Genomic DNA, 22,355 nt, shown 5'->3' with positions numbered 1-22,355 from the left:
TCAGTATGCAAGCCTGGAATCTCTCTTAAAAATTAAACAGCTTTATTTAAATATAAAGTTACTGTAAAACATACATTAGGAATAGTCTCATACCAATATATTAACTATTGTAACCAGTGTACTATTTATTAAAGCATAATACTTGTGCTAAACAGGAGAAAACAGTCTGTAGAGTTTGGGGGGGGGGGGGTGTTTATTTGTTTTTGTTGTTTGTTTCCTGAAGTTAGAAACCTGGACAATTTAATGTCAAACTAAAAAAAAAATAAAAATAAAAAAAAATAGTTCAAAAGAGCTTTTGCTCTAATAAGCAATTCATTCTTTAGTATTTTCATCTGATAACAGCAGGTTACCAAATATCCCTTTGCCTTTTATAAAGGCATTATAAAAACTAGTTTAATTTTGATCCGATTTGTACGCTACTGGTGGCAGTGGATGGTCTGTCAGCACAAAGCTATGCACCTAAGAGAAGCAGTGTTTTTGCAGGCCTGTCAGTGCAGAAGGCCAGGTGTTTCGATGCGTTGCCAGGATTTGAGATCTGTCACTCCAGACAAACATTGTGTCCTTTGTACAGGGCACGCATGAGCCCTTACAGAACAACAAAGCAGCACCAGCGTGTTCAAGGTGCAAGTGTGATATCCCTGAGATTAAATAGGATTCTGCAGAGTATAAATATATATTTACAAGTCTCATAAAAATAAAGTTAGTCAATAGCAGCTTTACAGTGCAATGGAGAGGTACTGAGTCTGGCATAGTTAGGAAGAATGGAAAAATATTCTTCTTAGTGAGACAGGAAAAGCCTCCATACTCCACAAAAATGGTTGTTTATGGGCACTGAGAGGCCTTTCATGTCCCTGCCACATTTCTACCAACCAGAAATGGAGTTCCACCAAAGCAGTTCCTTTGGATTCATTTTACTGTTTTCTATAAAATAACCTCTTCCTTATGTCAGTTCACCAGTGCAAAATAAACACAGCAACCGAAAGGACAGTTAACTGGCATTTCAGGGGAAGGAGGCAGATTGCTGTTTGCAGGAAAGTGAGATAAATCTACAGGGCAAAAGAAACCTCAGCCACTTTCCACAAAGAGATTTCCAAACGCAAGCTGAGGTTGCATGTCAAAGGCTATCAGCCAACAGCATCTGTACGTCTGTGCTTTATGATCGTAGCTAGTCCAAAAGAAAACCCAGCAAAACTTTGCTCTACCTTTACGTCAAAAAAAATAAAATAAAAGTAGGGCTGAGTTTCACCAAGGGACGAATTTCTAAGGGGAAGCTGAAGGACAATTTCAGTGGAGAGTAGCACGCTTCCAATAAAACAGAAACTTTCTTCTGAAAAATAGCCACTTTCCCCTTTCAAAAGGCAGCCAAAACAGCAGCGACTTGACTGCTTCTTCATCCGCCAGTGTATGGTCAGCAAAGTGCAGGAGGGAGGACGGGTCAGGTCCCGGCTCAGGGGCTGTGAGTCCCATGGCAGTTCTCTCTCTGATGGAGTCGCATCCTCTGAATGTGTTCATAGCATGACTGGGCAAGGAACAGAACAAACCATTAAGGACAAGGTCTTCGTGCCAAATTTTAGTCTCTTGCACGTCTAGTAAAATTCCACTGTACCCCTAGGCTAGGCAGAAGATTAAATCTGCACGTCAAATTAATGATAAGCATAGTCTATAGACTAGAAGGAAAATAACCTTCTGTGCTAGGCATGTAAACACCCCTCTAAAATTAAACGGGAGTAGAGAGCATCAGTGTCTCCATACTACTTTTGCTGCATCAGTAAGATATTGCCATATCTTTGTGATTTCTGAGAGGACTTTAGGTTATGACTTTCTGTTTTTCTTGGCTAGATCCCTTGCAGAAGGCCTGATCCCATCTGGACGTTCTTACAGACCTGACAGTTTTCACTGCAAAAATACTTCAGTTTTGTGCATTAGATGGTTTCCAGTCTCATACTGACGTTGGAATTCCTGCCTGTGGGAACTAGACAGATCTCTCTGCCTTTGAACTTTCCCCTGTTGTATTACTGGCAGTCTCTTCTCTCCAGTAATGAAAAGCCCACAATATCTTTGGACAAAGGACCTTTTTTTCCCTCCCCTTCTACTGTTTAAGAAAGTCCTACTGCAGCTTGCAACTGTCACTGTCAAAAGCTTTTCTTTACCTCCAGTGCTGTTAGCAGAAAATCATACAGTCCTCCTTGATTGGTGGGGTCCATCAAGTCTCTGATCAGATGGATTTCAGCACCCAGGTGTTGTATTCTAGGAAAGAGCAGCAGTCACAACCCTGTAGCAATTCTCTGGGCACCAGCGTTTGTGGGAGTACATTGGAAATCAGATGATGGAGAGAGGGAGGCATGGATCTGGAAGTTCATCACCCTGATCTACCCAAGGCTGAGTCTTTGAGGTATCCTGTATGATCGGATCTCAGCAAAGATGTTCAGAAGTTTTCATAATAAATTAAAAATCTTCCATTTTACATGCTCAGTATCTCTTATGCCCCTCCTCTGTCATCTACAGTTGAGAATACTCCCTAGCATAAAATCCAGCATCCATCCAATGGGAGTGCAACACACACACAAAAGCAGCTTCTGGATTTTGCAACTAGGGCCCAGGTTTAATCCCTTCACTCTTCTTTAGACACAGAACACCCAGAAAGTCAGTCAAGGTCTTTGACTCAAACTTGCCAGAAAAAAGACACAGTTTCATTTTATTGAATGCAAGCAGGTTCCTGCAAGTTCCAGCAAAAGCAGCACAAACACAGCCGCTCTTTGCAGAAATGTGTTACATTTACAGCTATTCCTACACAGGAAAAGCCTAATTACTAGGCGTTCAGTGTTCAAGGCCTTCCCAAGTCTCAAAACTGGACGACGATTTGTGAATGCAAAATAAAACAGTTTTCTCAATAGGTTACAAGGGCAAAGAGAGGCTAAGTGACTTCCCTTAAATCAGAAGTCAATAAGGAGTCAAATCCTCTCCTCTCGAGACAGGGCACAAACCAATCCAACAGCCTTTACTATGGGTCTTGCAAACCCCTTGAAAAAGGAACAAATAAGTCCAGTCTCTGCAGGAAGGACAGCAATGAGAACAGCCCAACCATCAAAGGCAAACACTTCGAGTGAAACACTTTTCAAGTCTCTCCTTGGAAGACACCGTTTAGGAAAAGCGTGTTAAAATGCAACCCCCGGTTTTCCATTAAAGCCATTTTGCCTGGAAATGTGGCTGGCTTTTCTGCGAGTGAGATTGCATACAGCAACGGGAATGGGAAATGAAAAACTTCCACTTACTTAGCTCGCGACACAACATACATCAACAGCGGCAAGAGGTCATCCATGGGGAGCTTGTAGTCCTTCTCAGCCACCCGAGACACAGTGCTCTCTATCTCCTCATACGTCTTCTGGAGGATCACCAGCTTTTCCCGGGGATCCACCGTGGTGCTGTCGGTGTGAAAAACAGCCTTTTAAAAGATGCTCCTACTGCACAGCTACAGAGACAAAGCAGCAGTACTGAGAAACCTCAAAGCAGACCTTCACACTAAAAAAAAAAAAAAAAAAAAAAAAAAAAGCCTGTCAATCATCTCACATGACTGCACCAAAAAGGGGTCAACAAGGTGGTGCCAGGAGGTGTCACTAGAATGTAATATTGTCCAGATGGACCTTGAGTTTTCCCAAGTCCAGAGCATGATTTGCTCACCTTAATGTCAAGCTTTTTATTTTAGACAGGACTAAAACGAGTTGCAGTCCTTAAGACAAAATTTAAAGAGCATGAGATGAACCACTTTTGGCAGTTCTATCAGGAAACTGCTCTTGAGAGGGAAATAATACATGTGTCACATCTATAAGGTCTGTTTTTCTGCCCATAACTTCCTGCAAGGGTATGCAACTCCTGGGCTGCTTTCCTCATAGGACAAGTCGCACTGGCTTTCATCTGAAGAGCTCTTCCAGAAACTCTATACACAGGGAGCCTGGGAGGTCCCATCTGCAGGGTCCCACCATGCTTCCCTGCTCCCCTTCTCTTCCTTCCCACTCACTGCTGTGGCACCATCCCCTGCGCAGGCCCTCAAGCCAATAAAACAAGCAACATTTGTTAAACTGTGCTCTGCTTTGCTCCACTATCATCTCAGCACTCCACACAGGTTGGATAACCCTCATATAGCTCCATCCACACGTCCAGAGCAACGGGCTCTATCATGACTTGACAGTCACAGTCGGGCCAGATTTGTTATGCACACTCCCGTGAGCAAACTCCATTTCATTAAAGTCAGTTTTTCTGCAGGAATATCTCAGCAAAATTAAGTTTAAATATTTGCCAGGGGACAATTGCATTTAAACACACTAAACAGTCTTGATTTTTCTGGAGCAAAATATTTTCTTTGTAGAAGTTATTATTTAAGAAAAAGTATCACAAACAAATTTTCTCTAAACGTCTTTACAAGCTTATTTAAATTTTCAGCCTGAGCCTGATTTGCTTTTGTAAAAAGGCATAAAGTTCTGGCATTTCCCAGAATACAGAAAGTCCCCGTCAGCTCTGGTTATCAACAGGAGGTTATGGAAGGCGACTTACATCAGCTTCTGCAAGCACTCTGTAGCAGACAGGAAACACTTGTCCTTGATAAGGGAGCGCCTCTGAAAGGGAGACAGGATTATATATTTCAGGAACATCCGGAACATCCCTTGCTTAGCTTTTCCGAGTCCATTGAGCTCATCTTCAGCTGTCGGTGCCCCTCTAGTTATTTAGGTGAAGCTCCATCGTTAGCTACCACGAACACGTAGCCCCACTCCATTTCACTAATGTACCAAAGCTAGCTCTTAGGGCTATTTCTTACCTGGTTGGTTGTCAGGGTGAGATCTTTCAGAGGCCACAGATGTCTAAAAGGAGATTACAGAGAAGATTTAGAAGGCAGTTAAGTCTTAACTCCATTCCAGGTTAGTCTTGACTGGTTCTTAGTCTAATTCAAGGTGACGTGAAAAGCCTTGTAGGTGCTCAAGGCTGAGTTCTCTCCTGTTATTCCATTGTTACAGGAAAAATTAATAGTTCAGACTCATTGACCTGAGCATAGGATTCATTTCACTCACAAATGCTCCTGTAATAATCAGTGGGGAGTTTAGGCACTTTCAGATGCAATTCATCTCACTGAGTCTAGACTGAGCCAAACTGTCTCTAGACTCCAGGTCTCCTCTTACACCCTGCCTAAGCCCTTGAGCTACAGATTATGCTACGTTAGAAAGCATCACATGCCTCTTGAGTTCAAGTCATAAGCCTTCACATATCACTTCTAGAGACTGATCTCACCACAGGAATAGGTGGAGGAAGTGTCTGGCTCCAAAGCCTTTCCCCTGTCTTGAGGCTGAGCACCCACAACTGTTGCAGCAGGTGTCATTCGGTGGGCTATAGGCACATTAATAATCTTTATCTGATTGTTCCTGAGCTGGAACAAACCAGTGTTTTAAGAATTAGACAAGAGGATTTTCACTAAAGGAAAAGGAAAATCAGCATACATAAGAGCAGCTTTCCACTAGTTGGTGTAGTCCTTCCAGACACAGCATTGCAGGCACTCTATGACAAGACTTTGTGCTGCAGCCTACGAAAAGCCTCAGCTCTACAGCTGACGTAGTGTGTGCCCAGGAACCAAGATGTTATAACATCGCTTTCTCCCATGCCATCAGAGCTTTCCCTGGCTGCTAGCTTCCCATCATAGGACATACATCCAAGGATGAAAAAGCTGACTTACTTCTGCACATCCAGAAACTCTAGCAGCTTGAGGTCAGGAAACAGACTTAGGTCCACGATCCCTTGGCAGTAGAGGTCATCTTCTCTTTCATGATAGAGCATGTACAGCATGAAGAGCTCAGGGTAGAAGCACGGCAAGATCAGAGGCAGGACAATACTGCATGCCTTCTGGTCGCTACAGCAGAGAAAAATGAAGCAGAATCCTACAGTGAGATCTGTAACCTTGATATTACCAAAAGTACAGGACACAATGGAAAATCCAGCTTCTGAGACTGAAAGGTTGACCTGTTCTCCCTTCCTCCCTCCTCTTTTGAGTTCAGTGCCACAGTTGGATAGCAGTGACCCACATGACACTCTTGTGTATGTCCACAATCTGAAGATATAAACACATCTTACACTGTAGAACAGGACGCTGTTTCTCCAACAGTGCTACCTACAACAAGGTCTCCTTGGCCACTGGGAGAAATCCGGAGCACCAGAGACCTATCTCCAACTGTTCTGAGTTTTTAGTGGAGTACTTATTTCTTAAGTGAAAAAGAGCAAATGAAATCAGATCAAGCCATTTTACAGCTGCTGACCATTCCATCAAACCTTTGGATTCACTCAACTCACAAGGGATTGGCTGCAGATCACAGCTTCTTCCCAACCCAAACCCCCTAAACTAGGTCTTCCAGTTATCCCTACCTTCCTATTCCAGGATTCTGACCCCACGTATTCTTCTACTTCTGCCACATTTTCTGCACTGCTCCCTATTTCCAGGCCTGCCTACATCTCAGTGTTGATATGCAAGTCTCCATCCCAGCATTGACCAAGTTCCTACAGCTAAAGCAAAACATGTAGTAGCACTGGGACTGCTGTCTCACGCACAGCCAAGCTACTCCACACTTGGTGTGGGTTATCTTGCAAGGCTATGTCCCACACAGCTCTGACTCTCCACACCTTTTACTCTGATACGTTACATGATTAGGAAAAAGTTGCTCTCATTCTTCTGGCAGAGAAGCATGAAAAGCATACTGACAGCTATGCACTCTTAGAGAAAAATGTGGGCAGAAAACCCAAGTCGCATAGGACAGCTCCTGACAAATCTGATCAGTTCAGCACTGAATGTATTTTAGAAGCACCCTATAGGCCCAAGCAGCTTAAAATTAAACAGCCAGGGTGATACCTACTTTGTCTGTCCATCCACAGTCTTTGCGGGCAGTTGGCCCTTCTGTTCCAGTGCCAGATGGAGCAAACCCCTAGAAGACAAGCAGAATCAAGGTTTAGTTCCCCTCTATCTATTAAGGGTAATTTGGTATTCACAGATGAGCTCAGCTGCCTCAGCACCACGTGGGATATCAACACAGCTCTTTGGAGTCCCTGTAGAGCAGCTTAGGTCTCTTCAGGAATTTGAAAGAATATTCACTATTGGAGGCATCCTATTTTCTTCTATATCGAAGCACTGGATTAACAGAGCCTTATACACAATCTCTAGCTTCACGAGTCATGCCCTGTTTAGCAGACCATGTTTCACTATTTGAGGGTATTCTCTATCACCAGCAGAAGCTTCCAGGAGATGCATGAGTGTTTTGAAGGATCTCTAGTTTCTAAAGGGGAGGGTGGTCACTCTGGCAATCCTAACTGCAGTCTCATTGAGCACCAGCTCCTGGTACCCCCCCCCCATGCAAAGGACATGAGGTTTCAGGACCTGCCACACCAGCCAATTCTCTAATCCATCTATGAACATTGGAAAATGTCTAGAGTTGTCCTATTTAAAACAAGTCTCTTCTCTAAAAAGCTAGATAGGAGGTGTCTTGACATTTCCAAGCCAAAGCTGTTTTCTCTTAAAATAGAGGGGCAGTTGCCTTTTTTGATGCAGAAGCATCAGCCTAGGAAACTTTGTGCCACAGAGGAATAAGGTGCCTTTCCCTCCCCACACCACACCTGAAAGGTCTGGAGGCATGAAGCAGGCTTTCAAATGTACACATACAGCATATTCCTTTCACTGGCTTTGGAGAGAGCCTGGGCTATACCTATAGACTGGTAGCACTGTGCAAAGGCCTCCTTCCCATTGCCCGTACACTCCAAATGAGCTTAGTGCAAATGCATCTTTATTTAGCACAGTTCTGCAGCAAGTCTCCCAAGAAATAAGATGTGAAATAATTTTTAAGGTGTCAGGGCTGCTTCACAAGCCCTCTAGGCTCATATCTCTTGCAAGTACTGAACATGCTTGACTTACTGGTAAAACTCCCATATTTTCTTTGCGTAGTACTTGACTTCCTCCTGTGCCATAGTCAGCAAATGCCTGTTGGCCCCAATCCCAGAATATGTTGCCTGAAAAGCTATCATCAAGGCCTTCAGCAGCTTTCCCAGTGGGTGCAGAGAAGACTTCAGTGCCTGCACAACAGAGGAGGAAAATGAAGTTTGGCAAGTCAGCCCTTGCCATTAGCTGAGAACATTCAAAGGCAACCCAGCCATCTGTTGACAGCAAAGGAGGACAAGCCTAGAGGTAATCAGCTATAATATCGGTCTATTTTTGATGCCAAAAGCCCATCCTCCTCTCATTAGCGGGCAGAAATGCACTTAGTAGAAACTGCTGTATTACGTAAAATTTTCTGTGATATCCAAGAGAAGGCAAAGCGTGTTTCAGGGAATGTCTGGGTGAGTGAAAACCAGCCACCAAAACTGCATGGAAGTTTGTTAATCATTTCCAGCAGCTGTTTACTCCCTGGCACACAGAGAACTGAGATTGAAGCTTTATCATCATTTCCTGGACACAAAATGAATTTCCAAAAAAGCATGCAAGAATCTCCCTTCTTCTCAAGCATGAATATTCACACATAATTTGGAGAAGACTCAAAGTCATTGGCTGTTTTGTATGTGCTATTAGCAAGCAACAGCAAGCAAGAGGACCTACATCCATGTCTGGTGGACAGATGTGGATCTTTGGGATGATTAAACCTTACCTTGTCTAAATAACAGTGCAGTGACTCGAGCTCCTGGTGCTGAACTAGCTCTTCAAGAATATCTTCCATCTTCCAGGACACATCCTCAGTCCCCCTGAAAATATGAGATGAGGAAGGAGGGAAGGAGTTATCCCTTTGTACCTCAGGCCTTTCTTTCTACTTTCCACCATATGTAATTATTCTACCACCCTCATTCAGATCAAGTTCCAATAAAGCCTTTCTTGCCATGACTAGGTTGTGCTAGCTTCATTTAGAGTGAAGCCTCATTTATGGGTTATAAACAATTAAGATGACTTAAGACCAAGCAGTAAAGTACTGGGATAATTCCCAACTGGTATTGCAGGTGGATACAAAGGGGCAATAAGACTATTAGAACAAACTAGTTCTACTCTGTTCTCCTGAAAAGCGCCACATTTTTAAGTAGAAAGGCCCCACCTACCCACAACAGCTGTCATTACATAAATTCATCACCTTTCACTCCCCTTAACACCAGCCTAAGCTGCGTCCTGAACAGGCTCATCTGATCTATTTTACATATTTACTTTGAGGGAGATAAGTTTGGCCTGCATCCACTGATGGAATCAGCAAACAAACAAAAGGAGCTGGCGATGCCTGGCGCTCATGCAGATGCCTACATTTAATCAGGTGAATCCCACCCAGATGTTCACATATAAGAACAAGCCTCAACAGCCCAAACTTAAATTCAGGCTTAAAATTCATCCTCCTCCAAGAAAGTGATGCTGTCTCATGAACAGGAATGCCTGGAGAGTGCACGAGTTCATGACTCAAATGCAGGGCAAACTCAAACGTATACCACTATCCTCTCTACACTAATGGGCTCCTCCCTCCCAACAAGAGTGCGCAATAATCACCTTTGGCAGAAGAGGTACTCCTGAGATTTCCGCAGCTCCTTGCTCGTCTGTATGTGGAACCCCGTGAAAGACTCCTCGGTTTCTTCTTTGCAGCCAGAATGGATGAACTCCAGGAACTGGTCATAGATTCCCTTCCATCTCTTCTCTACTGGGAAGTCCTCAAGGCCCAACTGACTGCACAACATGACATGACATTAGGCTTTTCTACCTCCCACCTCCATTTTCTCTGACTTCACCTTCAGATACAGAAAGCTCTCCAAAATCGGATATCAACACAAGAACTATGGGAGCAGAGAAATTTAGCAGTACCTGACTGGTAGGTCAGCAGAAATCAACTCAAGCCTATCATCCTGGCAACAAGGTACTTTGGGCCAAGAGAATCTAACTCTTTTTGCATGGAACATCAACAATCAGAAGCTTTGCAGAGGAATTGATCACAGGGTTTTTGCTCCCCTTACGGATGTTTCTAATTTTACAGGTTTACCAGGGAGGATACATTCCTCATTGCTACTATGGAAATCCACCCAGGACAGGAATTCCTGCCTCAGGGCAGAAAGCCACCCCCACTCTCAATGAGCCATATCAATGCGGCACAGACCCAGTCACAAGACCCCTGGGTGACACTGGCTGAACCCAGGCCTCCAGCCTGGAGACCAGAGCATCCCTTTGCAGGGTTCAGTCCTGAGGATAAGAGTCTATGGGGTGTACAGATTAAATGATAAACTCTGCTCTCCTTTCTTCTTCTCCTGGTATATATTAGTATTTTAGATCAGCTCCTTCAGGCAAGGACTGCTTTGATCTCTGCAGGGGCTGATCCAAGTCTCCTCTAAGTACTGTCAAAATACAAGCCAAAACCCAAGAAGTCAGATGCTGTTGCTCACGCTTTGGTTATCCTGTCATCCAGCTGCTCGTTTGATGTGTTCAGGATGCCTTGAGTCTGAAGGCCTTGGCCTGATTTGTTAGTAAAGGTTCCCTCCAGAATGAAGCCGTTGGCAAATGACAGCTTTCCCTGTAACAGAAATAAAGGGTTATTTTGCCAAGATCTCATTAACGAGAGGAAACAAGCTGGACTGAGATCTCTCTTTTCTCTTTTCACAGAGCCAACTCCTGAAACAGCAACTAAGAACAATTTCCAGCACCAAGCCGTAAATTTTTAGCATCCAAAGCAATAGTGTCATTCAGGAAGGAATCACTGGAGGCAATGGGTCAAAATCCTGGCTATTAAATGACACATAGGATTCTGGTGGGGGACAACTATATGCGGAGTACCCAGAAAGAGAAATGAGGGCTCTTACATTATGCTTTTTGACAAGTATTCAAAATCCTTTTTGTGTTATAAAAATCGCTGGCTTAAATTTGGAGGTAGTTATTTCTAACCTGGAGTGAACATATGAAACTTCAATTTATCCTGTTTTTTTCCTCTGCTGGTTAAAACCACATGCAAGTTTGGCCTCACAGGTAGAGGGAAACATTTGATATTCACCATAAAAGCTTTCAAGTGCTTGCTGCTACCAAGAATAACTCTAAATTCTCTGGGGCAAATATGGGAGAAGACATGCAGTAGCTTGATTCAAACTTAAAAGGTTTTAATTAAATTACTTCCCAAGCCAAACAATATTGCAACTAGCCTGGCTTGGAATATGAGCCTGAAATCCATATCGCTAATAGCAGGAGGCACTGTTGCTTCAGATAAAGAACAGATTTTTCTAGACTAACCACTCAAACTAAACATTAATTTTGGAGGATGTTGCATCTGAGCACTTCAATCAGTCTCTGCCAAATCTACCCCAAGTCTTCCGGCTGAAAATGACAAAAAGCCCCTCCTGCCATGACAAGTTGCTAAATGACAGTGCTCATTTGCATTATTTGCAATCCTTTCCATCATCAAGTATCTATTTTGACATCAGCTCAGTTTGATTTACCCTCACGCTTCCTGTCAGACTTGCCATATATTTGTGTAACAAGCTAGAGGACTAGTCTTCCCTGCAACAGGGGACTTTATGAGCACTTTGACCAAATATTTCTGTTAAAGATAACTGCAAAATGCTCAGCATGCCAGTGCAATGGTCAGATTGAGAAATTAAGCCTTCAAGATAACTCAGTTACGTTAACATCTCAGTTACGTTAGCATAGCACTGGTACTGCCATTCCACTTACTTTGTGCATTGTTTCCCGTGCTCCCAACCACTACAAAGGTCATAACATTTGCTTTACGAACACAAAAACATCCCAAACTGTAACTGCAAAGTGCTGCCAAAAAGATCCCCACAAACAATAAAACAAATCAAAACCCATAAATAAAAAACAAAACAACGCCCAAAGCCCTCAGTTCCCTGCTACTTCAAATCTCTCAGCTGCAGCCTTCCTTGTATGAATGTGACAGATAACACACAAAAAAAAAAATAAAATAAAAGCAAAAACAAAGTTCTTTTCCAGGAGATCAGGGGAAAGTGTAGGGGGAGAACGTGAACTTTGAAGAAGAATCCCTCAGCCTTCTGGAAAGCTAGCAGTAGTATGGAAAGGCTGAGGTGAAAGAAATGCTCACCTTTCCAACAAATTTTAGATCTTCCATGAAGTTGCCTTCATAGACAGAGTCATCTTCCAAGAGCAGAATCCCAGAACCCTAAATTTGAAAGCACAAGTAGTAAATACATGACATGGACTTCCTACCTACCCTGTCTCATCCAGAAACAGCCACTAGGGCTATTTACAAGGTGCAGATTCTGAAAACCCTTTTGCAAGCCAAACATATCAGCAGCAATACTCAAGAGAAAAGCAAGGAGGTGCTCTAGAGATAACCGATCAGGCATCATTGCATGGAGAAGTAGTACTGAGTACTACTAGTACACATCACATTTTGTCATATCACTCCCTAAAACACAAATTCTAGGGCTGCTGATACCATGAACATTTTCCTTAGGTTGGATGTAAAATGATGGCCAAATAACCATCGACAAAGGCCTTGGACATTTATCCCACTTTGGCCCACATAAATTTGACACTAGAATATTGCGCCAAAAAAATGAATAATATTCAGCTCAGCATAGACAAGAAAATCTGCCATTTATGATGCCACTGCATAGAGTTCTGTGACCACTCACTTATGGCCTAGGTCTGACTTGGTTAATGCAGATTTATCTCACTATAGCTTTACCTACTTTCACGATGTATTCTTGTTATATTAGTATCATACTCCAAAATCGAGCATGTTGTACATGTTTTTATTTACAAGTAAGTTCTAGTACTTAGAGAAGTAGTATTGGGTAATCGGGCAGTTTTAAAGAATATTATTACCTTTATTTCCCTAAAACAAGGAACTAAATGCAGGTTCCTGCTCAAACAGCAGTAACCAAGAATTACCATATGGATGAAACTAGTGGCCTTCCCAATCCTATGACCTTTTGATGACTGTAGCAATTGTGTCATTCTTTGCAAGATGATTAAGAGGAAAGAGGAAGCCAGCTGCCATGTAGAATTAGCTTTGTCTCTTTTCATGCAGTCAACGTTGTTTTAATGAAGTGCACCAAAGCACTCATAAAATGACTCGTTCCGTTACTTCCCAACTCCCACGGCTGCTTACAGTAGCCTGCATTTCAGAGAAGGAGCGCCGAGATGAAGAACAGACACAGGATAATTGATGCCAACAGGGAAGATTCTTCTTGTCAGGGCTTGGCCTGAGGTTCAGGCCTGAAGGTTCAGATGCAACTATACCAGCCAGAAAATGTGGTCATTTTTAGAGCTGTAACACATTTTCCGCTGGAATAGTTTTCTTGATGGAAAGTGCCCTTTCTGGCAAAAATAAAAGGTTTCCAAAGGAAGCATTTTGGCCATGTTAATTTTCCACTAGGAAAGCTAAAACGACTGCTCCCCACCTGGAAGCCTTGTGAAGTTAAAGGAGACTTCGGCAGCTGGCAACCCAAAAGAGGGCTTTATTTTGGTCCTCCACAAATGGAATGTTTATGAAAAGCCCTTCTGACAAAGTTTCCTTGCTAAATATTTTGTCCTAAATTTGTGTGTGTGTGGGGGGGGGGGGGGGGGAGGGGGTTGTCTATTTTTAAGTGTGTATTTTTCATGAGACTAAATCCTTTTATTCCCCAGCCAGCTCTAACCGTGCCAGTCCCTTTTGCTTTCCACACCAACATATTGACTTTCAATGAGCTAGAGAGCAGACTTGACACAGGTAAGCCCATCTTGGCAAGGTAAAGACTCAACAATCTGTAAGGTAGATGTAGCACCATATATACCTGCACAGCATCTCACATGAGTTCCACTCTATAATTGAGACCCGACGGTCGAACAACCAAATCTATAAGGTGTCTCAGCATAGGCAAGAAAAAGTGACCGTCTCATGTCCAGTTCCTAACTGTACAGAAAGCTCAAGAAGGTAGTAAGAAGCATATGATTTAATTTAGGCCTTGCTCTTCAAAAAATGTTCTTGTGATAAAACATTAGTGCCTAAATCTTGCTTTCTATTTTTCAACCTAATCTTGCCCTTGATGGGGAATTCCATGTCCCACTGATACAGAGAGTCCACTGAAAATGGGTACTCACCACCATTTTACCAGCATGAAATGTCCTTTGATAGCAGACCCCTGACTGGGTTACTACAATGCCTTGTCCATGTTTGTGATCATCATGCCACGTCCCTATGTACCTCTCCCCTCTGGAACGCAATAAAAGAGGAATTAAGTTTTTGCCCTGTTTCACCACACCTTAATTGATTTTATATTGACTAAAGGTAGCCTCAGAAGGCGATACATAATGCTCCATACAGCACTTACTGTACAAACCCAATTCAGGTAACGCTTCCCCAGGACTCCGAGCCCTACAAGAGTCTGAACGTTTCCTCCCTGTCACACCCAAATCCTCTCCACCAAAACATGAGGTTTTCCCCTCCAAATAGAAGGACAAAACTATCAGGTACTTAAAGCCAGCTCTGATCCATACCCCCTTTACCTATCTTTGTCGTCCCAGACTCCATATCCATTCTTCTTGTCATTTTCCCACTGTCCTGTGTATTTAAATGGATGATCAGCCGAGGGGTTCTCCAGTATCCCAAACCCTTGACGCAGGTTGTCTTTGAAGTAGCCTTTGTAGACCATCTCATTCCCATACCTGCAGAGAGACACAGACGTAACTTAAGGTGGTGCCTATTGGACAGCTACTATTGGAGCAGGCAGCCAGGAAGCTGATTAGATTGGGTTCATCTGACTTAAATATTACAAGTATTTGACTGATAGCTCTGGAGCCTGTAGTCATTCACTAGTAGGAATGTGCACCATTCGAGCTGGCCACGGCACACACAGCTTTCAACATTATCTGAGGACACATGGCTTAGGAGAAGCCTGAAGAGCCCCATCATTAAAGCTTGCAGTTACCTTGGGAGAGGTAACTCAGTCCTTGACCTCTTGCTAGCCAGGTCTCAATGACCATTGGTTTATCCAGAGTGGGAGTAGATCAAACCAAGCAGGAAGCCAGATCTGCCTTCACCTTTCTACGCCCACCAGCCACCCCTTCTCCTGGGATCATCCACCTGGGAAGAGCTCCCCAGAGCTCTGTCCCTGCTGGCCCTAGACTTCTTGAACAGAGAAAGAGCTTACAGTAAGCAGAGCTATCATCAATAATTATCGACCCATTCTCACATTCGATAGCAGAGACACTAGCACAAGTGCAATATACTTCAGTTCCTCTTATCCCCTCTATCCATATTCTTATGGCTCCTGACACTACCAGTAGTCTTGAAATATAAACACATTATATAGCACTAACAGTCACAGTAGCTATACTTTGAACAACACACAAACATTTTACACTTTACAGAGAGCATTTTAAGGGCGTTCCTTTAATCTCTCCCTTGGCCTGTTAACATTTGCTCTCCTGGCTTAGACCATCACGAGATTAAGTACCCTGTACCCCAATAGCTACACAGGGCATTGCTTATAAGCAATTAACATGTACCAAGCATTGCTCAGGAGGCTCAGCGTTCCCTACAGATTTCTGTACGTCTTGTACTTCGAGTTTGATTCGTAACTATGGAGCACAACATGCAAGTTGAAGGAAGGACGATGGCCTAGCCCCATGATGAGGAACTGAAGTAAGGAACTGGGTTGTGTGCTTTCCTTTGCCACAGTTGGCTCAGCAAAAGCATACTAATGATGGGTAGACGAGTCTTTGCATTTGCCAACACATTTGACTCCAAGCCATGTGTGAGCTAATCAAACATGAGATGCAGTTGTATTCACTGTTACATAAACGAAGCGAGCTGGCTTTGTCCAGCTAACCCCCACAGGCTGCAAATGAAACTAGTTTATGCCTACGACCTGCTGAACAGGCCTCAACTGCAGTTTCTGGCCTTCTAGATGGACAGGAGAAAGAGGCTGAGGCTGGGACACCACAATAATCCCACAATACAGTTCTTTACAGACTGGGCTCCCTCCAAATTCCCAACAGCGCTTTGAGACACAAGTGTGCAAATGACGTTTCCAGGAGCATTTTGGTGAGTACGTAAGAAAATCTTGAACGGCATGTCTTGAGCTCTAGGTTTAAGCCCAGAATTTGAGGGAGCAAGAAAACCAAATCCAAGCAAACTGGGAGAAGCAGCCCACTTCAGCAATTCAGGATGAGTTATGACTCCTACACCAAGAGGCTCATCTACCAGTAGGGAAGCTACTCTGTACAAGGTTCAGTTAAGACAGCATGACCAGCCAGGGGTGAGAGAGAGCTGCGTCCTCCACTAAGTCTGTCCAGCCTGAAAGCTGGATGATGCTCTCTGCTCTACAACTACAAGCACAAATACAAAATGACATCCTCACCTACAGGGCATAGAAGTTGCTGTGTTAGGCAGCTACAACGGTTACAGCTTCTGGAGAAGGTCTTACTACTCTGACGCTGAGGAGACTCGAGGCTTCTGACAAAGCCATACTGCCCGTCTCCAAAGCAAAAACAGAAAAGGCCAAAAGCAAAGTATTAACTTCTGGGGCCTGCATTACCCTGTGTTTTATACTGTAACTGGGCCTTCCTCATTGAGATGGGACCATTTCATCCTTTAAGCATGTGAAACCTCCCTTCCCCAAGAGTCCGTCTTTGTGCTTTACTTACTCACAGATTCCATAGCCTCTCATCTTGCCCTCGTGCCAGTGGCACTTGTAGCAGTCATACCGGTCTTCAGACTGACGTGGGACAAGGCATATTCCAAACCTACGGGGTGCATACAGATGTCAGCACAGAGGTCAGCATAAGGGAAAGGCAACTCGGTTGTATCCGATGAAGTGTAAAAACTAAGGACTTTCCACACTCCCAAACCAATTTACGTATCTGAGGTCAGCTCTACCTCTGAGATTATTCCCAGGTGTCTACTGACTTGCTCCAAGGAAGAGCTTGTTCTAGCTCATCTCCTTGTGAGCTGAAGTCACAGTTTCTCATTACTCCTTTCTACAGAGTAATTTTTTTTCCCCTCTCTCTTCTCCCTTCCCTAGATTAGGGGCTGAATTAGACTAGCAAAGCAATTGCCCATTTAAAATAAGTTTTTAAAGTTATGTAAAAATGACTTTTTCAAGGTATTTCACATGAATAAATTCACCTAGATTTAGAGATTAGGGATGAGATTCATCTGACAAAATGGAGATGTCTCCATCTAAAATGATCATCTGAGCCTGCTCCCTTTACTGTAGTCACTAACAATCCAGTCACTCTACTCCTTAATTCAGCCTAAAGCGGGGGTCTAAAATAGGTCAGGTGAATTGGACTGTAACAGTGAATATATTTCTCCACTGACTGTAAAGGGAACAAACTAGCTGAGCTAGAAGCAGCCACATTTAAGTGAGATGAATTCCACACCAGGAGAAAAACCACCCTACAAAATGCCAGTGTGGCTTTACCTCTAGTAGGAACCATTCATCATTGTACTTTGAAAGCAAGAAACACTATTTTTTTAAGGCTTACCCATGCTCCAATCCATCTTTGAAATCTCCAACATGGTTCCGTCCATCACGCCACTTCAGTGTCCCCCTGCAATTCGAGGCAAGCATTACACAGGGGAGACTGCCAGCAACATTTGCAATTTCAACATCAGGAGACCCACATAAAGGCACAACCCAGGGATTGCCAATGCCAAAACATTTCCTTGGGGGACAGAGTCAGAGAAGTTCTCCAGGCACCACTGGGACTTTGGTTTGCACTGTAAGGATTTAATACTACCAGGTTTTCATGCCCTGGAATGAGCTGGTAGAATCTTCTTCCAAATTCACAAATCTCAAAAGTATTTTGCAGTGTTACTGGATCATTAATTTATAACAATGAATACGATTGTTTTGTAATTACAGTACGGTGTGTGATTAAGCCAGCCAAAATTTCAGCAGTGCATAGCCCCACAGACAGCTTAATGACAGCATGGCCTGGAACCTTCTTGCGCCAGGCTTTCTGAAAACAGAAGAGACAACCACTAGCCTAAAGAGCTCGTATCTTTCCATCTGTTTTGTACGTAGGTTGTAGACATGATTTTGCAAGGTAATGATGCAACGATGAGACTAGAATGGTCAATGTGATGGTCAAACTATTGCATGGCCATGCCCACTTGTGAATGGGTTCTTCCTTCCTCCCTGCCTCCCACTCCACCCGCACCCACTCGCTGTTTTAACTCTTGCATCAGCACAGATGCAGGAGGCTCCTGACACATTCCCCATCCAAAGACAACGCTAAATGGTGCGGAACCAAAACTGTGACGCATCAGCATGACTTTCACCAAGGCTGTTGCTTTAAACACCCACACTAGACAGGTAAAAGGCCAAGAGATTGGGTTTGTTATTAAGATACGAGGAAGTGGTTGGATCCATCTAAGTGGACTTATGCATCTCAATTTGCTTTGCTATTACGAATGCAAAGCAAAGGACAGCAAGCCAGAGAAGATGCCTGCTCCAGCCATGGAGATAGTTAAGCTACTTGTCAGCAAGACTGATCTACTTCTACTTCAAGGCATCAGGGATAGTGGGACAGAAGGGTGAAGCTGCTGGAGAGCCACAATTCACACCACTGCTGACAGAAGAAAGGATGGGTAGAACGAAGTACACGGAGCTTTCTGCTCACGTGCTCTCCCATGCCAGCTTCTCCCTCAGGAGGTGGACAAGCCATCAAGGCCAACTTTACTGGCCTGTAACCATGTATTGGTAGCAAGTCACATGCAAAAGCAATTTCAGCAGTGGGAAGGACAGCCTAGTAATTAAGCAATTAAAAGCCCAGCAATTAAATGCACTTGAAATCACTGAGTTCTGCCACAAATTCCCTGGGATACCTCAGTCAAGTCACTAAATCTAAGTTTGTCAACTGAAGCAGCAAAGGTATTTTTTCATCACAAACCTCCTCCAACCCTAAGACAGGAGGAGACAAAAAGCAGGGAGAGGTGCTGTCCCTGTGTCTGCAGAGTTGCCACCCCAGTGGTTTTCAGATCTCTGCTAAAAGCACAGATGCTGGGGAAGGTGGGGGTGATGACTGCCCAGAAGCTCTGCCCCAAACACCTATTTTGTGCTATTGTGAAGTAAGGCACAAGCCCTTTCACATAAGATTCAGTATTAAGCTTTTGATTCTGGATACTCTGCATATTTTAAGAAGGCTCTTTCAAACCAAGTCTCTATATCCTTTTTTTGCTTCAATAGCAACTGTAAACACACTGCACAAAACTCAGGAAGTATAAAACTCCAAAATCAGCCTGCGTTGGTGTCTGAGGGAGTTACTCATATTTCAGGCTTCTGCACAAAACCAGAGACTATGCTCTAATTCTGTGTCAAAGGGATCTTGGTTGAGGCTATTTAACCTTAAATTACAAGCCATTCCCTTTTGCAGAGCATTAGAACTATTCACTAAATCCAACCCAAGTTTAAGAATGAATCCTGCCAAAGCTGCATTTGAGCAACTTCTGTATATAAGGTTTTATTTATTCATCTATTCACAGTTCTTCTTTTGATATGAGTTTGGATGTTAAAATAGTTATTGACAGAACAGGAGAAAACTTTTCCCTCACTAGCAAGCAAAGGTGGTGGGGGTTTTTTTGTTGTTGTTGTTGGGTTTTTTTGGTCATCCTGATGGTAAAATTTTATGCCTCGGGCTAAGAACCTGATATTAAACATTATCTCAAGTCTAATTACAGGTACGACCAAAAGCAATGCCTTCAATGTGATCATTACCACGTTATTAGGGACAACTTCTAAAATTTACGCTATAACCCAGTATTGCTGCTGAGACACATACAACACAATAGATCACATGCCAGGGCTCATACTTTGACCAAGCCCTGAAAACAAGCAAATGTGTCCCAATTGCCCCCTGAATTTATCCTCAATACCAGATTCACTCCCTGTGGAAACAAGTGAGGCAGGAACCAGACAGGCCGGCACACCCAGCGTGGTTGCCAGTCCACATTCTGTGGTCCAAGCCCTCAGCCCAGGATGGAGCATCCAACACTCACAGATACTCTTGGGATTAGTCTTAGTCTGCATGTATCCTGGCTGGATCCAGGCAGTGCTGTACTGAAACAGCAGGGCCATCTTTTCACGTTCCCACTCAAGAAGGAGGGCAAAAAGGGCTCCTTACTTGCCATGTGGCTTTCCCCAGTGCCATTCACCCTCGTAGGTCGCGCTCTTGAACTTGCCCTCCAGCCTGAAGACATAGGTGAAGAAGCGGCGGGACGGAGGCTCAGTGCCTTCTCCGGTCTTGCCCCACAGAGGGAAATCTCGTTTCCCGTTCAGAGCCTGGCGGATGGCTTGGTTCAGCTTCCACTGCCAAACAGCCTGGGGGCGGAGGAGGAGTGATGGAGTAACAAGTGAAAAAAGCAAGACAAATCCCAAGAGGACACATTCCAGAAGAAGCAACAAGAGATTGGGTTCTCCACTACTCTGCCATTTAGCTAACTGTACTGGTGCCCATCTGCAGCACCAGTAAGAGGTATTAGCTTGGGCTAATCCAGCAAACTGGATACTGCAAAAAGGCACTAACACTTCCAAGTCAGTTGAGCCTGACTCCCACAGTCACTAATTGCCCTTGACACAGGGCCAGGCTGGTGCGGCTGCATGGTTTCCAGTTGTGAAGCTCACTGGGCCTCTGCACCACACACTAGTTCCCAGAGCAGATGACATCCAGGGCCCCAATACCACTCATCTACCATGGACTGTCTAAGCCACCTCTGGCAAATCACAGAGGAAAAGGTCTTAATTTAAGCAGATGCAAAGCCACTAAGCTGTCTTCTGATCAGGAAGCCAAAATCCTGATGTTTAAACAGGATTTCAGCTTCCATTCAGTAGCAAATGTTTCTGCATCCAAAATGGGGCTGCCAACACAGGGCTGCCCCTCTGAGATGTGCCCCTCTGCCTCTCCTATTCCAATGCTTAGTACAGGGTATTGCAGGAGGAACAGAAAAGCCCGAACTAACCTTCATCTGAGGATCTTTGGCAGACAGAAAGAACGTTTCTTCTGGTGTAATAATGCGGAGGACATACCTGTGAAGCAAAGGACATTAGAGAGACTATGAAAAATATGTTTCTTGGTCAAGCAGCAGTTGCTGCTCTTCTCATCCCTCTTCAGAAGAAGCTAATGATACTTTCACAACCTTTTTTTTCTTTTTTTTTTTCCTTCCAAAGTAGTACTCAACTAATCAACTCAACTTTGTTCCTTAGGTCTGCAGACAAAAGCATTGTTACTGATCGATTTCAAGACGTCAGCAAACACAAGCAGTGCAGGTCTGAGCTGCTGTGATCCCATCCGAGAGGCAGATGATTACCCATATCCCGGAACCAGCTGCCTCCATGAACAGAGAGGAGGTGAGACAAGGTTTTGAATCATTCTCTCAGTTCCACAGTAAAGCTGAACCCTTTTTCCTCCAAGTGGAAGTATTTCACTTACACTCCTGCAGCCGACTTCTCCCTGCAGTTTTTGTCTACCCACACAAGCTTCAGATCAAAACTCTGGAAGCTGTTCCCCTGGAGAACCAGAAAGAGAGAAGACGTTCTTATTATTGACATAAATACCACGGTTTGCTGTCACCCTGTCGATCCACTGAACACCTGAGCAAGATTGGCAGCAGCGTAAATTCCCTCCTCTGTGGTCCATGTGTCTGTCTCACACTAGGATGACAGAGCTCAGAGACTGAAGGAATGCAGGAGAGGGAAGGAAGTTCTTAGCTTATCACTTTTAAGTGGTGGTCCATAAAGCCATGGCTACAACTAGTAGCAACAGAACTTGTGTTCCAATATACCTTTTTAGACGGCACTTATCTCTACAAGAATTTCTTCCTTATCACACAGCAACCCACCAGAATCATCCCTGGCACCCAGCAAGCCCTAGTTTTGCTCATGATCTGGCTTGGATCTGGACTCCAGATGCTACTGCCATGCAACAGCCCGCAGTACAACATTTGAGGAATCACTGTTTTAAGCAACAGCACAACAAACAGAAGAAACTAAAATGTTTGGAATATTAGGTAAAGACTACGTTTAAGATTATATCTGCCTTCCCTGTCTAAATACCAGGTGCCTTCACTACAGAGCTGCTGTCTGCAAGGATGTGGCTGAACAAGCTTAGGTACTAGCAAGCACCATGGAGCTCACCATGAGTTAATTACTGATGTATCTGTTGCGTCTGGGGGAACAGGGTAAGAAGGGAGGTTCAAATTCCCAGCTCTACAGCCTTTTTTGGCAGTCCCCTTTCTGCAGCCCAAGCTAGCCAGCTCTGTACCAGTCCAGTTATGCCTCCACAAGCTTTAATAACAGTCAAAGCAGCAGACGAGACATAGTGGGCGGGAACCGTTGACTGAACAGAGATGACTACAATGCCGATATCT

At 43.9% G+C, this 22,355-nt stretch overlaps 1 protein-coding gene across 5 annotated transcripts in view; it reads right to left on the bottom strand.

The window, feature by feature from the left end:
* Positions 1-19: 19 nt before the first annotated feature.
* ALS2CL (ALS2 C-terminal like) overlaps positions 20-22,355 on the bottom strand; it is a 47,320-nt gene continuing 24,984 nt past the window's right edge. For all 5 annotated transcript variants that reach the window (XM_026096051.2, XM_026096036.2, XM_026096044.2 and 2 more), the window contains exons 8-26: positions 21,419-21,495; positions 20,949-21,015; positions 20,114-20,310; positions 17,474-17,539; positions 16,631-16,729; positions 14,489-14,647; positions 14,084-14,195; positions 12,078-12,155; positions 10,414-10,541; positions 9,533-9,706; positions 8,661-8,754; positions 7,934-8,091; positions 6,885-6,953; positions 5,717-5,890; positions 4,811-4,853; positions 4,549-4,610; positions 3,273-3,422; positions 2,151-2,247; positions 20-1,519 (exon numbers count right to left, since the gene is read on the bottom strand). In XM_026096051.2, coding sequence (XP_025951836.2) covers positions 1,448-1,519; positions 2,151-2,247; positions 3,273-3,422; positions 4,549-4,610; positions 4,811-4,853; positions 5,717-5,890; positions 6,885-6,953; positions 7,934-8,091; positions 8,661-8,754; positions 9,533-9,706; positions 10,414-10,541; positions 12,078-12,155; positions 14,084-14,195; positions 14,489-14,647; positions 16,631-16,729; positions 17,474-17,539; positions 20,114-20,310; positions 20,949-21,015; positions 21,419-21,495 — 2,076 coding nt within the window. In that variant the 3' untranslated portion in view covers positions 20-1,447. The remainder of the gene's footprint in view (positions 1,520-2,150; positions 2,248-3,272; positions 3,423-4,548; positions 4,611-4,810; positions 4,854-5,716; positions 5,891-6,884; positions 6,954-7,933; positions 8,092-8,660; positions 8,755-9,532; positions 9,707-10,413; positions 10,542-12,077; positions 12,156-14,083; positions 14,196-14,488; positions 14,648-16,630; positions 16,730-17,473; positions 17,540-20,113; positions 20,311-20,948; positions 21,016-21,418; positions 21,496-22,355) is intronic.

This window comes from Dromaius novaehollandiae, chromosome 2 (genome assembly GCF_036370855.1).
Source record: "Dromaius novaehollandiae isolate bDroNov1 chromosome 2, bDroNov1.hap1, whole genome shotgun sequence".
In the NCBI taxonomy this organism is placed as follows: Eukaryota; Metazoa; Chordata; class Aves; order Casuariiformes; family Dromaiidae; genus Dromaius; species Dromaius novaehollandiae.
Note: the sequence above shows the minus strand (reverse complement) of the source record. Positions and strands in the feature narration are given on the sequence as shown.